Here is a 14861-nt window from a genome sequence, read left to right as displayed (position 1 = left end):
AGGAAATTTAAAGTAGGTGGTGGGTCAGTAAAGAAATCTAATAAAAGGCAGATTGATTAGTAGATGTCTACCTTTATTAACCCTTGTCTTTAGAATTTAAGTTAAATTTTCAACTTACTAACTTGAAATTTTTTACTATTTCAGGGTTTTCAGGTGCTAGTTGAACGTGAATGGATAGAATTTGGGCACAAGTTTAGTGACAGATGTGGATGTGGCCGTAGCTGTGAGGACATCAACGAGAGGTGTCCGGTGTTCCTTCAGTGGCTAGACTGTGTACACCATCTCCTCACTATGTTTCCTACTGCCTTCGAATTTAACCAGTCTTACCTTGTTAGTATCAACTTTTGAATGCCTTCTTAGAATTAATGTATAAGTTGAATTGTGAATACTATAGACTTGGATGTACTACAGACAGTCCCTGGTTATCAGCCAGGTTTCTGTTCTCGGCAGGGAGCCGATAAGCGAAAACCGCCATTAACTAAAACCCCCCGATTTATGGTGCTTATGGTGCTGATAACCGGTTAATGGTGCTTCTGTTAGGTATGGTATGGCGCCATAACTCTATTATCGGAGCCTTGTGGCGCCGATAACCAAAACTTGGCCCTGTTATGGCGCCATAAGTTGCTGATTTTGCCATAAAACCAGATCGCTATTAACTGAATCCGCCGATGACCAGGAACTGCCTGTATCATTTTTAAAGTCAAAAGTTGCTAAAATGTAAATTCTTTTCATTCAAAGGTAAAACTGGCTCAACATGTTTACAGCAACTTGTTTGGTACATTCCTGTGCAACTCGTCCCAGGAACGTGCACAAGCGGAAATAGGAGATCGCACTTATTCAGTGTGGTCATTTCTTAGACTAAATCAACGTCGTTACATCAACTACCTCTATACCTACACTCCTCAGGTGGGTTGTATAATTTAGCATTGAAAGCTTATGATTAGCATTAGGGAAGGGCAAGTGTATTAGCAAGCAAGAAATACTGAAGGAGCATAAGAGAAATGTTCTGTATATTCTTTCCAATAACTTTAAACTTTCTCTCCTAGGTCCTTTATCCATCTTGTCATACTAAAGACTTACGGTTATGGACTTCAGTCTACATGCCAGAAATGGGAGAAGTAACAGCAGATCCAAATACAGTTATCCACCCAACTGTTGGTGATGATGAGGCAAGTTTAGTAGATTAACCACCAGTATGGTTGGGATGTTAGTTATAATTGTCTTTGTTCTGTTATAAAAAGGATTTGTACTCACAGCAACAAAATCTCAGTCATTTCCAACCTTGTTGGGGTTAGTGCTGTTAGTGCACCTCATGTGCACTGTAGGCATTATTTAAGGTTCTTTGCAATGTTATTTAAGGTTCTTTGCAGTCTCTCTTCACCTCCCAGTGCAACCCCTTTCATTCCTTTTACTGTACGTTCATTCATAATCTGTCTTTCATACTTTCCACCTTCTCCTAATAATTGATTCATAGTGCACTATGAGGTTTTCCTCCTGTTAACCTTTCAAACCACTTCCTTACTGTCAACCTCTGTTTCAGCACAGAATGACCTCACAGGTCCCAGCACTTGGCTTATGGCCTGAACACTCTAATCTATTCTATTTTATATCAGTCCTGCCAACCCGTATCAGGTCTTTAAGAAAAGAATACTTTAATCCCCTTGACCATGTCCTGACCTGCGCATCATTTCTTATTCTGTTGTGTGACTTTAAAGCATCAATTCTGTCTAGTTGCCTTACCAGATTCTTTGTAACTGCGTAAATTTGATGTGCCATCCTATATTTTATATTTCTACTAGCTTGGTTGTGAATTTTTCTCTGTTTGTCTTGTCTCCCTTTACTTGTGTCTTTCTGCCTGTTTTGATTTTTTGCTTGAATAGTGGGAATGAGGACCTCGTTCTACCATCATGAAGTTTGTTGTTAGCAAATTGATGCTAACCATGATGTTATCATTTTTTAAAAAATAAGTATGTGGGATTTGTTATGAGTACATTGACAAGAGCATAGGGAAGATTGTAATATCTTTATTTTATTGTTTTAGGAGGAGGAGGAGCAACCAGCAGCAGCGGGTGAACTAGTGAAAACAAAATCTTGTGATGACCTTTTGGCTGGTATGTCTCCACCACCTCACCACCCTCTTCGGAGATCTTCAGATCCCAACATAAGAGACAGGTGAGATAAAGAGCAAAGGTACAACCCAAGTATACAATTTTTAGAACACTTTAAGCTGAAAGGGTAGAATTATACTAAAGGATATTTGAAAATATCCTTTTCCTGTAATGGTATTGCGGTCGGAAATTCCAATTAGCATATGCATCATTTTTGTAGTTTACCTAAGAGTGCATTTATTTGTCATTAAGCTTGGCTTTATTGCTTTATGAATTTTGTTGAATACTGAGTGCGATTTTCTTGTGCATGAGTCATTATTTGACAGTAAAACATTTGAGGAAATGAAAGTACGTAGTTGAATAGTCACTGACAGAAATAGTAGCCTTTCTTTTTATTCAGAATTTTAAATCATTTGTACCCTTTTAACTTCTGCCAGCCTATTTTTTCTTTATATGTTTAGTTTGGATTTCAGGTAGTTTAAAATTTCATGCTTATTTAGTTTTGCTTTTTTATGGCAGAACTTCGCTGGTGTCGACAAAACATCAGCTTCCAGCTCTATGTCAGAGGTAGAGTACAGTATTAAATGATTTGCACTTGCATGGGATGGATGAATTGATGTTGAGGTGTATATCATGTCTTAATTTTCTCTTCGTCATCATAAGCAATCCTTAAGTTTCACTAAATTTTATTTGTACCATAGTATGTTAATGCTTATTCTACCTCCTTATAATTGTATAGTTGTAATCATATTTAAAAAGGCATATTGATGGGAAACAAGTTATCCTGACAAGAACAAATAGTACAAGTACTACTTGTAAGATACTAGCGTGAACCTCGTGAGGAATTGCATAGATAAAATGAAACAAAGAAAAAAAAAATATATGATAGATGTTACTAAGGTGTGAACTGTGCACCACTTGGAAAGCATGACTGTAGAAATCGTTGGTTAAATTTTTAAAGGTGATTATTTTTTTATGAAGTTATACATTGGTATACAGTATAGGTGCTGTATATGTATTGTTTATGAGTATTGGGATAATTTGATTTTTAACTTTTTCCTTTGGAAAGTTTAACTAAAGTGTTTCTGGTTTATTACAGTAAATGAGAATTATGGTAATTTAGTTTTCATGGAAGGTAATAGGTGATTTTTTTCTCCTTTTAGTTTAAATGAGGAGGGAAAGGTAATTGAAATGAGTGATTAGTTAATGCATTTAGGACTTATGTGGGACAGTCTGCAGAAATTTTGGAGATTTTTATTGTTCATCCTGTTGCTTATCTTCACTTTGCTTGCTAGACCCATTTTGCCACTGCAGCAATTTTCTTTTACCAGTTAATGGATTTCACATACCTACTCTTAGTATGTGAAAGTCATCAACATATGTAGTTAGCTCAGCAGGATAGTTAAAATTTCAATAGAAAGTGATGTCTACCGTAAGTGTAAGTGTTCTTGAAGTTGATAGATTTTGATTATAATTGGTTGTAAGGTTTCAAAATATCAACTTCAATGGAACAGCTTTGGTCTGCAGTTAGCATCTTGCAGCTGAGAGTCCTTGCTTACAAGCACAGTTTTGTGAATACTCACAAGGTTACAGACTAAGGAACTTGAGTGTTTTGGTTTTAGATTGCTGATGCTTCAGTCACTTGGAACCTGTATTTGGCTTCTGCTTCCTTCCAACAAAGTGCCTTGATTTGTTTGTTCAGTGCTGAAGTAGCCAGTAGTAAGCCTTTCATGTTAAATATTTCTTCAGAACTAAAAATTAAAAGTCAGTATTTATTATAAGGATTTTTTTGTGTCCAAGTAAGATGGAAATTTACTATAGGTAAATGCGCACATGAAATGTGTAAGTTTTTCAAGCTGTAAATAGATAACTATTTGTTTTTATGTTCTAGACAGGATACAGTGTTGATGTAGCTTATGATGTTTATGTACATTGTTTTACTTGCTTGTTAAATCTTGGTTGTTCATATAGGAAACAAACCTTAACATTAAAATAAATCTAGCAAAATAAATCTAGCACCGGCTGGAAACCCGGTTAAGTAAAATAAAAGATTTATATTCAAGGAACTATTGGCATCTGTGCTTGGTCACGAGCTATGTAGGAGCTCCTGCAATGCCTTCAGCATCTCTTGATCGCATCAGTGAATGAACCTTCAATCAAACAGTTGTCAAGCTTTTGTGTAGTAATGAATGTCATGCTCATTTATATTTTATTTATAGGCCTTACAAAGGGTGTTGAGTTTTAAGAGTAGTAGGGGCTAATTTGTTGACATGTCCCTACAAACATTTCCTTTCTTTTAAAAATTAATTTTGCCCTTGAATTTTTAGTTAACATTGAACACCACATATGTACAGATGCTGTAAAGTATAAGCCTTTGCTACACTGCAAATTAAAAGATTGATTCATAAATATGAGGAAAGCATTTGCAAAAGTATGTAAAAATGACGAAATCCAGCAGATCTAATCCTACAGTTTTTGAATTTGATGTTGTCCTTTACAGTGGTAAGTGGAAAATTTATGCATTAAAATGTTGGTTTGTGTATATAATTATATATTAAATTACGATAATAAATGGTACATGGCAACAACAAAATCAGGAACACGTTGATACTTTGGACCTCCATATTTACTACTGCCAGGCACAATTTTATATTCATTTAGCATTTGGTGATTAGGCTTTTTAAAGAATTTTAGGAATGTTATGAAATAGTTTTAAATTATTAATGGGTGAAGTACAATATGTATACTGTTGACCCTTGCTTATTTGCAGTTCAGCATTTGCAGATTTTTCTGGAACATCTATCCACATTATTTGCAGAAAATTTGCTTATTCGCGGATATTTTTTATTGAGCAATTACTTTTATTTCATGTCATGACTTGAGTCTTTTAGGATGATAGTTTAAGGTACATTTGGTTTGGTGTTTGAACTATTAGAAATAGGCAACTCTAAGCATTTTAGAGGGGCTCTTTAGTGTATGAACTAATAAAATACAGTTGAAGAGAGTTTTTAGAGGGGGTTCGGTATTTATGGATTTTTGTCATTCGTGGGTGGGTGTGGTACACATCCCCCACAAATACTGGGACAACACATTGTTGGAGGGAGGAAATAGGTAAGGTGAAATGATTTGAGCTTCATAGATATAGCCACTTTTTTTTTCTTCTTCTTTATTAGTAACTTGTCTGGTATTTCTTGTGCTATTAAGGTATGTACAGTATCAATAATGACAACTTTTGCGGAGGCTCTTGCAGGCTGTAATAAATTTGACAGTAGATGCAGGCATCATCATCATCATCATAATGACAAGAACACTGCATACAAGTGTGTACATTTGTTTGTCCGTTGTGTATAGAACAGCTATGATTTTGTATTTGCATTTGGGTAACTTCACAAAGGTGATATAATGAACATTGCATCCAGGTCTTTGTGTGTGTGTTCATGTGCACTTAGTGCAAATAAAGTTTTGCTGTCTGTTGGGTATGACAAACAATAGTTTTACAGAATCGTACAGTCTGAAACCAGTTATAAGTTACTCAAGATTAGGTTATTGCATATCATCAGTTAGCTTGTTAACACTCATCTATTGAAAGTCTGTCATGCAATTGCTCATGGAAATGCCGTTTACATGTAATTGATAAATTAACTTAGAAAACTTAAGTACAGGATAGAGGAGGATCAGTGTGCCTTGAGATTTGTTGGGGAATGTACTAACCCCCTCTATACCAGGACATCTTTTTATTTATTTGCTTGTAAATATACCCAGGGATTGCTGTTGGTTTTAGTTCTTGAATTTTATGATAGTATGTCAACTGTAATTGTAATTTTGCAAAGAAATATTAGAAAAAAAACTTGTAAGCCTCTCAAAAATGTACTGCTTATCCCCATCTTGGTAAATATTTACTTTCAACTCCCATGGAAGGTACAGGAACATTTTTGGAAATTTATTTCTTACACCATGTGCATTTGCACATTTTCCTCTTCCATTGATGTGTTTTTTTTTTTCTTAAATTGGCCAGTATTAAAGTCTGCCCAGTCTGGGGTTGTGCTTAATATATATTTAGCATGTCCTGCAAGGGATAATGGTATTCACTACAGTATTATAAATCATAGCAAAAATATTAAATTTAGAGGTACGCTCGATATTCACACTACTTATTTGGCTAAAATTGGTCAGGGAATTGTGTGAAGGGGTATGGCCAGAAGATGAATTGTATTGCTGCAACATATGCTTCAGGAGTTTGAAAAATAGGGTAAAGAAGCAGTTGGTGCATTAAAGATTTTATAAGCCAATTCCCCGCTAAAATCTTATTTTATTTTCATGAAGTATATTACAGGTTTCACAAATGTGTTTTAGGCGATAGTGGTTGCAGCTTGCATATCAGTTAAGCCTGTAGAGAGTATTTGGAATTGACTTGTATCTGCTGTGAAAATCCAATGAATAATAAAAGCTCATGCAAAAAACAATTGCAGTTAGATTTATTTCATGAACAAAAAATAATTACTGTGGTAAGAATGTGAAATGATGCAGAGATTAGTGTAGTTAATAAGCAATTGTTAGTCAAAGGTCATGCTAAGGAAATCTTTTGACAATTACCTGTCTAAATGATCAGTGGCTTTCCCTCTAGTTTTCAGTGTTATCTCTTTAGAATTATTCTCAACAGTTTCTCTTTCCTGGAATGTAGTTGCAAATTACATATAATTATTCTTATTTTATTCCCTTTTAAAATGCACTTAAAGCCTTTTGCCAAAGCTGCATATTTTACTACTTCCAGTTCTTAGGCTACTTGGTACTTGTATAGATTTCTTGGTGTTTCTTTTGCCTTGTCCTCCACATCCCATCCGTTTGAGAATGAAGTCCAACCTGTTGTTGGTGGAAAATTTAATTTTTGTTTTAGGTTCCTTGTTTGCTCCAAACAATAGTTTTGTGCTATTAATGTAGTGATGTGTTCAGTCCCATTTTGCTGTAAAGTGATCTTGCCACATGATCAGAATGGACAGTCTTCATCTAGAGGATTGTCACTTATCACATTGTGGGTTACTATCATGGTATTAGGGGTTTTGGATACTCTGTAGCTCTTGTATATGATTTCCTCCCTTGAAAAATGTACCATTGATTTGTGATAAGTGTGTCATATTAAATTCTTCATGATAATCAGTGCCCACCCTCTAATGCTTTTATGGTACAGTACCAGTAACAGTAGGTTTTGGATTAAATTAAATTGGCATGAGGATGGCTTCTTGCTGAAAAAATGCTCATTACAAAAACTTGCTTTAATGTTTGTGTTACAAATGGTATTTACAGGTTCTAGTAAACTACTTTGTTTTCAAATTAAACTGAAATGACAGAGTTTGCTGTCAAAATATTTAGGTTGAATATAGTTTATACAGTACTGAGTATCCTCCCTTTGATTCTACATGGAGTATTTAACTGACAATAAAGTCATTTAAAGTCTCTTGATTGTTTAGATTAAGTTTATTCTGTCTTTTTTCAGAGATAGGAGATAGTCCTGCCATTCCTCAGATAGCACTTTGAAGAATGGGCATAACCAGTAGTTTAAGTAGTCTCTTGAGTGTTAGTTTGGTTTAGTTACCTTCACAGTATTGTATGTGCTTTCATAGTACCATTGGAAGCATTTCGTTGAATATTGTGGAAGGTAAGTTATAGTTTTTAAGGTCTGAAGGAAATTATGTGAAGATGACTGGATAATTGCATTGATAGCCTGGGATAGTTATTTTGAGAGTAAGTATTAGCAGATAGTAATTGGAAGTATTAGCAGATAGTAATTGGAATGAAATGTAGCCTTTGAATGTTTAAGAAAAAAGTGGGAACACTGAAGTGTACTTACTTTGGAATGTTGGTGGCTGAAGCATATTGAAGTATGACAGATAAGCATTCATAAGGAGAACAATAAGCAATAATAAGGACCAGCGATTTGTAATTGCTCGATCGGTAAGAGGTTTGCGTAGTGAATATTGGTTGCATGTGGAAGACAAGTCAATGGTTCAGTATAGACATCAGATTGGCTAACATGCTTGTGGTAAGGTGCCTTGCCAAGTTAGAAAAGCAGGTTTGTTAGGAGGTATGTGGCTGTGGAAGATTAGGTTTCTTCTGCGAAGTAGAATTGACATCTTAGTAGCTTGTTTTTAAGCTTTTGTTTCTGGAACTTGATGGTTAGGTATTGTCTTGCTGCTTTCAGTGTCAAATCTTAAGAGCAATGGTAAGAGTAAGATTTTGTACCAAATAAGAAAAAAAAAAAATCCTTAAATTTTTTTAACCAGTTGTATAATATTAATTCATGTTAGTCTTGAACATTTACTATTATGGTGTTAATTCCTAAAAAATATGGTACTTAAGTATAATTTTAGTAATGAAGTTGTAGGAAATCTCTTTATTTCATCCACCCCTCCACAAGTCGGAAAGAATGCTTGTCAGGGACTGATTTCAGGGTATATTAGCGCCTTTATATTAGGGAATTTTTTTTATTTTAAGTAGTACAGTATTTTAATTTTGATTAGTACTGCATTCAACTCTTGAATTTGTATTGTGTAATTGCAGTTAACAACTGGGCTATCAGTTATTACACTTGAGAATTATGTGATGAAAATGCTCTCAATCTGAAGTTTGTCAAGAGCGTGAATGAAAGTCTGGTTGCAAGTTGGAAATATCCTAATACATTATTCCTTTATAAATTGCTGTTACAATCAGTGAAATAGGTTCTCATGTAGGCTGTTTTTTTTATTAACATTCCATTCTCATAGTGTAGACTCAAATTTACAAGTTTCTGACTTTTTGTTAATTTGTTCAGTTGACTTTTTACTGGCAGTAAACTAGTTGTTAGATATATTGCCATAAGGTCAAGTTTAACATGTTCAACATAAATTGTTTAATATAGTTTATAATTTTTTGTCAAGTATCCATATCACAAAAGATGTATTGATACCCTTTACTGCTTGAAAAATCCTACTGTATGGTAACTGACATGTGTTTTTCCATTTTAATTTTATGCTTATTTCCTTTCCTTTCAGTTGCCCCAACATGGCTATGCTTAATTCAGCACTGGGATCAGATTTAACCTGTGAAGATCCCAACTTAGAAGAAAGGGGAAATGATTTACCTGTTCATCAAGAGTTAGAAGTGAATGAAGAGGATTCAGTCAGTGAAACTAATGGTGATCAAGTTAATGACGAGTCCCTAACTTTATGCCCTTCAGTAGAAGAATCTGAAACTCATGAATGTAGCAATGTCTTAACATGTGAAATTTATGAAAATGGAGTGGAAAATGGGGAGGAGGCAAGTGAATATTTAGGACAACATTGTACAAGTAATGGGGAAAGTGATGAGGAGGAAATGGAGAAAGGTATTTGTAAAAAGGAGTTGGAGGACCCAGTTAATCTGAACAGAGCTCCAAGTGGATCCCGGTTTAGGGACCTCGCTGAACAGTCTATAGAAGGTTCAACTGACACTTTGGTAGCAGAAATGGGTGTTATTGCTAGTGAAGAAAAAGTTCCTAGAGAAAAACACAATGAAAATACACCACTATTGAATGGTCGTTCAGGTGATGAGAGTCCAAAGTCAATATTGAATGGGAAGTGCTGTCCATTCTTGAATGGTATAGCTGAAGATAGTGAAGTTTGTACTGTAAATAATAGAAAGAATTCAAAGAAAGGTACAGTTGCTGCAGCCTCCACAGAAAATGGCCAAGAAGAAAGAGAGAAACAGTCTGTCTCTCATATGGGAGCAGTGGTGTCCTCTGGGTGTAGTGTGTGTATTCGTAGTAAGAAGTTGCTAGACGATACGAGTAATGGGGATACATGGCGTAGTGCAGGACTGATGCAGGAAGGTGGTGTTTCTACAAAAGGCATCACTACCGGGCCTGGGAGTCGTGTTTCTCTCTATTCTACACCAATGCATTCCCGAACTCCTTCATCATGTATTCCTTCAACACCATGTGAAGATAGGTAGGTAAAAAATAAAATTAATAATTACTGCTTGGTTTCTTAAGGAAACTTAATTAGTTATTCTAAAACACTAGAAATAATAGGCTTTCAGGTTGAGGATTCGTTTTTGTCATTAATCGTAATGTTTACAATCTGTTTTCTGATAAACTGACAAAGTATATGTAATTTTAGTGCAATACTATTTTGCTACACACACAGATTCACCTTAATGTAAATGCTTTGGTCCATAAAGAAAACTCACTTGATAAAGTTTGTGTTCTTGGATTTTTATTGGGCACATTTGGAGATGTGCAGTTGTAGAAAAGCTTTGTACTGTGAAGATTGTAATTATAGTAATCAGCTCTCATAAGGCTTGAATCCAAAATGATTGAACTGGTAATTGTTCATATGGGGATACAAACCAAACCTTTATGAGAAGTGTTTTTGGTGTACATTCACTAGCCCACTTACAAAATTTCAAGGTCTGAACATTCATAGATACTAAGACGGGATCACAAGTTCATATTTTGCTCAGCACGCTAATTCTAGTAAGAATTTTTGTAAAGAACAGAAGAACACCTGTACCTTTAAGCCCTTTGCTGATTATCCAGAGTACTCTCGTGATCCACTACCATGTATTCTTAGAGACCCAAGAATACTCGTTCATGCTTTTAAAATATTCCTACTTGTTTCTATCATCCCTATTTAACTTTATCAGTTTAACGTATATTTTACAAAACTGCAGACAGCACCAAATGCCAGTTATCAGAATACCATGCTTATAATTTCTGTTTACCAGTCAGGAAATTTTAATGGTTGTTGTTTATCAACCCTTGTGAGATTCAGAAAACATCAAATGATGTGATTTTCATATGTAATAACAGACATGTTTAAAGACATGAATAAACAGTCTGTATTTATTATCGGCTGGAAAATTTGATATACAGCACAGTACCTTAGGGTGCAAATATATACAGGAGTTTATAAATCTGTATATTTCTTTAAAATATTTATTAACTAAAAGTTTGAGAGATTCTATTCTTGGATAACTTTCTATTTAAAAAAGGTTATAAAGGGCTGATTTTGTACTTGCAACTTCCCCGGCAGATATATACTTAGCTATAGTCTCAGACGTCCCGACAGAATTCAAAACTCGCGGCACACACGACAGGTAGGTCAGGTGATCAGCCCTCTCCCGCCGCTGGGTGGCGGGACTAGGAACCATTCCCGTTTTCTAACCAGATTTTCTCTGTTGCTGGTTCCTTGTTGGTTCATCCTGCTTGTAATTCTACTCGCTTGCTGAGGATCTTTTTTGATTGACCTTTGGTGACGTTAATTGATCTTTGGATTGGCATACGCTTTTTGTGGACGTTTTTTGAATTTGGATATGAATATTCTGTCATTATGTCTGATATTAATGTGACACCTGTGTTTAGAGTGTGTATGAAGAGGAGTGTAAGGTGAGGCTACTGAAAGCTTCGGAAGACCCTCACACTATTTGTGTAAGGTGTCAGGGGAATGAATGCTCTGTTAATAATACCTGTGTCGAATGTGAGAGTTGTCTGAGCAAGAATGGAATTGGCTTCATATATTAGAAAGTTGGAGAAGGATAGTTAGGAAGGCTTCCGTTAGAAGCTCCAGTAGGTCCTGCTCTTTTGATCAGGAGTTAGATCTTAACACTAACGTAGTTTCTCCTGCCTCTAATATAGTTTCAGCCCCTTCCCACTGCAGCGAGCCTAAGGATTCGTCTTCGGAAATGGCTGCTATGAAGGCCTCCATCCGCAGCTTGCAGTCGCAGCTGCTTGCAATGGAAAGCAAAGGTAAGGACAGTGATATGTGCAGTGTCCCCAGTGCAGTGGAGGGGGTGTCTGACTGGCTCTGCATTGCCCCTAGGCCTAGACCTCTTCCAAACTCCCAAGACCAGGGAAGGAGCAATATCGACAGCCGCAAGGAGGATGTAGAGTATCCCCAACGGTTAGGCGTCCCTTCGGCAGATCCTGTCGATTCGTCCCAGGCTGCCTTGGATAGCTACAGGAAAAGCATCCTGAGGAAGTGTTTCTCGGACTCTGATTCGTCTTCACCCAGGCGCAGTTGGAGAGAGCCGCCTGAAGAGAGCCTGGAAGCCGCCGAGAGGAGACTTCTTGGACTCCAGCCCGGAACCCTTTCTTGAGTATTCTCCTTCACAGAAGAAGAGAGCTCTTAGATCCCCAGAGTCCTCTCTGGAAGGAGTGCAGACTTCTACGAAGAGATTCCTGGTAGGCCTCCAGGAGCAGTTATCAGCTCTAGTAGGCCCTTTTTCCAAGGGCGCGTCCGCGCAGGAAGGATGTCTCCCTACCAGTTAAGAGCTCTTTTAAGCGTCTTGCTTCTAGCGTACGCTCAGACAGTAGCAGGTGCCCCTCTCCAGCGAAGCGCTCTGCTGCCAGTATCTCCACTCTTCACAGACGATCTTCTCCTGTCAGGTGCTCTTCCTCGAGCAAGTACCTCTCCTCTTCTAAGCGACCTTCCAGGAGTGCGTCGCGGGGCGGAAGCACCTCTCCTGACAGGTACCAGGAGCCTGAGAGGCTCCTTGATTCGGATGGTATCCGAGTTGGCAGTAAGCGCTTTTCTCCTTCCAGGTGCCCTGTAAAGGACTCAAGCGCCTCTCCTGGCAGGTGCCAGGATCAGGACAAGATCCAAGGAAGCAGCAGGCGCCGTACTCCGTCCAGGCGCTCTCCAATGGACAGAGCGCCTCCTTGCAGGTGCCAAGAGCCTGAGAGGCTTCTCGATCCTGGCAGGATCCGAGAGAGCAGTAAACGCCTTACTCCTTCGAGGCTCCCTCTAAGGGACTCAAGCGCCTCTCCTTACAGGCGCCAGGATCATGGCCGGCGCCCTCTAAGGGACGCAAGCACCTCTCCTGGCAGGCGCCTTACTCCTTCCAGGTGCTCTCTAAGGGATGCAAGCGCCTCTCCTGGCAGGCGCCAGGAGCCTGACAAGAGCCTAGTTAGTAGCAGGCGCCTTTCTCCTTCCAGCCACCCTTTAAGGGTCACAAGCGCCTCTCCTGACAGGCGCCAGGATCCTAGCAGGATCCAGGCTGGCAGCAGGCGCCTTACTCCTGCCAAGCGCCCTCAAGCGGAAGCAGGCACCTCTCCGGACAGGATCAAGTATGGAAGTAGGCACTGTTCCCCTACCAAGCAATCTTCTAGGGAGAGAAGCGCCTCTCCTGCTAAGAGTTCTTCTCCAAGGAAGCTCTCCTCTCCGGCTGCAACATTGGAGGATGTTTCAGAAGAGGAATCCCCTAAAGACGCTGGGGTGTCTGACTACAAGAGACTCGCAGCTCCTCTACTTCAGGAGTTTGGAGACTCTCTACGTCCAGCTGACCCTCCCTCTCCAGGATCACTGCTTTCGAGCACTAAGTTGTCGAAGTCCCCCTCCTTCGTCAGGATGCGCCCTACCCTTTATATGAAGAAAGTTTTAAGGGCTTAGAGGGGTGGCTTCTTTTTAAGAAGGAAGCAGGGAAGACTGTTTTTTCCTTACCCCCTTCCAAGCTTGCAGGAAAGCCAGGTATATGGTATGATACCAAGGAGCCCATGGGGTCTTCCCTCGTCTGCTGATTCGGATTTCTCCTCACTCGTGGACTCTTCTAGAAGGCGCTCTCTACTTTCAGCTAAGGCTTCTTGGGGGATGTGTGAAATGGACCATCTCCTCAAGGGCCTTTTCCGTACTTTGGAAGTTTTCAACTTCATGGATTGGTCCCTAGGAGCTCTGGCCGAGAGGGCTCAGGACCCTGACTTTGTCAGTATGGACGAATTATCCAGCGTCTTGTCCTGTTTGGACAAAGCGGTCACGGATGGTTCTACAGAAGTTGCGTCCCTCTTTGGATCAGGCCCTTAAGAAGAGATCAGTATACAGCTCCTTCCTGGCTAAGTCTGTCTCTCCTCTCCAGAGGTCCTCTCTGCTGTACTCGCCCTTGTCAAGCCACCTTTTCCCTCAAGAGACAGTAAAGGACATCTCTAGGTCCTTGTCGGAGAAGGCAACACAGGATCTCCTGGCCCAGTCGGCCAAGAGATTGAAACCTGCGGTCCCTGTGACTAAGAGGGAGAAGCTTCCTTTCCAGCAGCCCTTTCAAGGGAAGATTGCTACTAAGTCTCTCTCAGGAGTAGAAGGCCCGAGAGGAGAGGAAGATCTTCGAGAAGATCTTTAGGGAAGACCCAATGAAGTGCGAGTCGTCCAGACCACACTAGGTGCCAGACTGCTGAAATTTGCCAAAGTCTGGGCACAGAGAGGGGCGGACGCCTGGTCCCTTTCCATCCTCGAGAGAGGATACTTAATCCCCTACAGGGAGAAGCCTCCCTTGACGACAACTCCAAGGGAGTTAACGGTAAGATACTAGGATCCTGTGTGAAACCAAGCCCTTCTGCAGTTAGTTGAACAAATGCTGGACAAGGAGGCCATAGAACAGGTACAAGAGCTCCATTCCCCAGGGTTTTACAATCGGCTGTTTTTGGTGCCAAAAACCTCAGGAGGGTGGAGGCCAGTTTTGGATGTAAGCGCTCTGAACTTCTTCATAATAAAGAAGAATTTCTCGAAGGAAACAACATCCTCTGTCCTTTTGACGCTTCGTCCAGGGGACTGGATGGTGTCCCTGGACCTTCAAGATGAATATTTCCATGTACCAATTCATCCTTTGTCCAGGAAGTACCTCAGATTCATGGTACGAGGGAAAGTGTTCCAGTTTCGGGCTCTATGCTTCGGGCTTTTGACGGCCCCTCAAGTGTTCACGGGCTTAATGAAAAATGTAGCGCATTGGCTGCATTTGGAGGGAGTAAGGATCTCCTTG

General features: G+C 39.2%; 1 protein-coding gene across 11 annotated transcripts in view; it reads left to right on the top strand.

The window, feature by feature from the left end:
• LOC135210287 (myotubularin-related protein 4-like) overlaps window positions 1–14861 on the top strand; it is a 125558-nt gene that overhangs the window by 75745 nt on the left and 34952 nt on the right. For 10 of the 11 annotated variants that reach the window (XR_010313488.1, XR_010313490.1, XR_010313489.1 and 7 more), the window contains exons 9-14: window positions 145–330; window positions 739–906; window positions 1047–1169; window positions 2042–2172; window positions 2628–2675; window positions 9134–10066. Coding sequence is in view for 8 of the 11 variants with exons in the window: in XM_064243162.1 (XP_064099232.1) it covers window positions 145–330; window positions 739–906; window positions 1047–1169; window positions 2042–2172; window positions 2628–2675; window positions 9134–10066 (1589 nt within the window). In the remaining 3 variants the exon portion in view is untranslated. The remainder of the gene's footprint in view (window positions 1–144; window positions 331–738; window positions 907–1046; window positions 1170–2041; window positions 2173–2627; window positions 2676–9133; window positions 10067–14861) is intronic. The other variant, XM_064243165.1, reaches the window with a different exon arrangement.

This window comes from Macrobrachium nipponense, chromosome 39 (assembly GCF_015104395.2).
Source record: "Macrobrachium nipponense isolate FS-2020 chromosome 39, ASM1510439v2, whole genome shotgun sequence".
NCBI classification, from domain to species: Eukaryota; Metazoa; Arthropoda; class Malacostraca; order Decapoda; family Palaemonidae; genus Macrobrachium; species Macrobrachium nipponense.
Note: the sequence above shows the minus strand (reverse complement) of the source record. Positions and strands in the feature narration are given on the sequence as shown.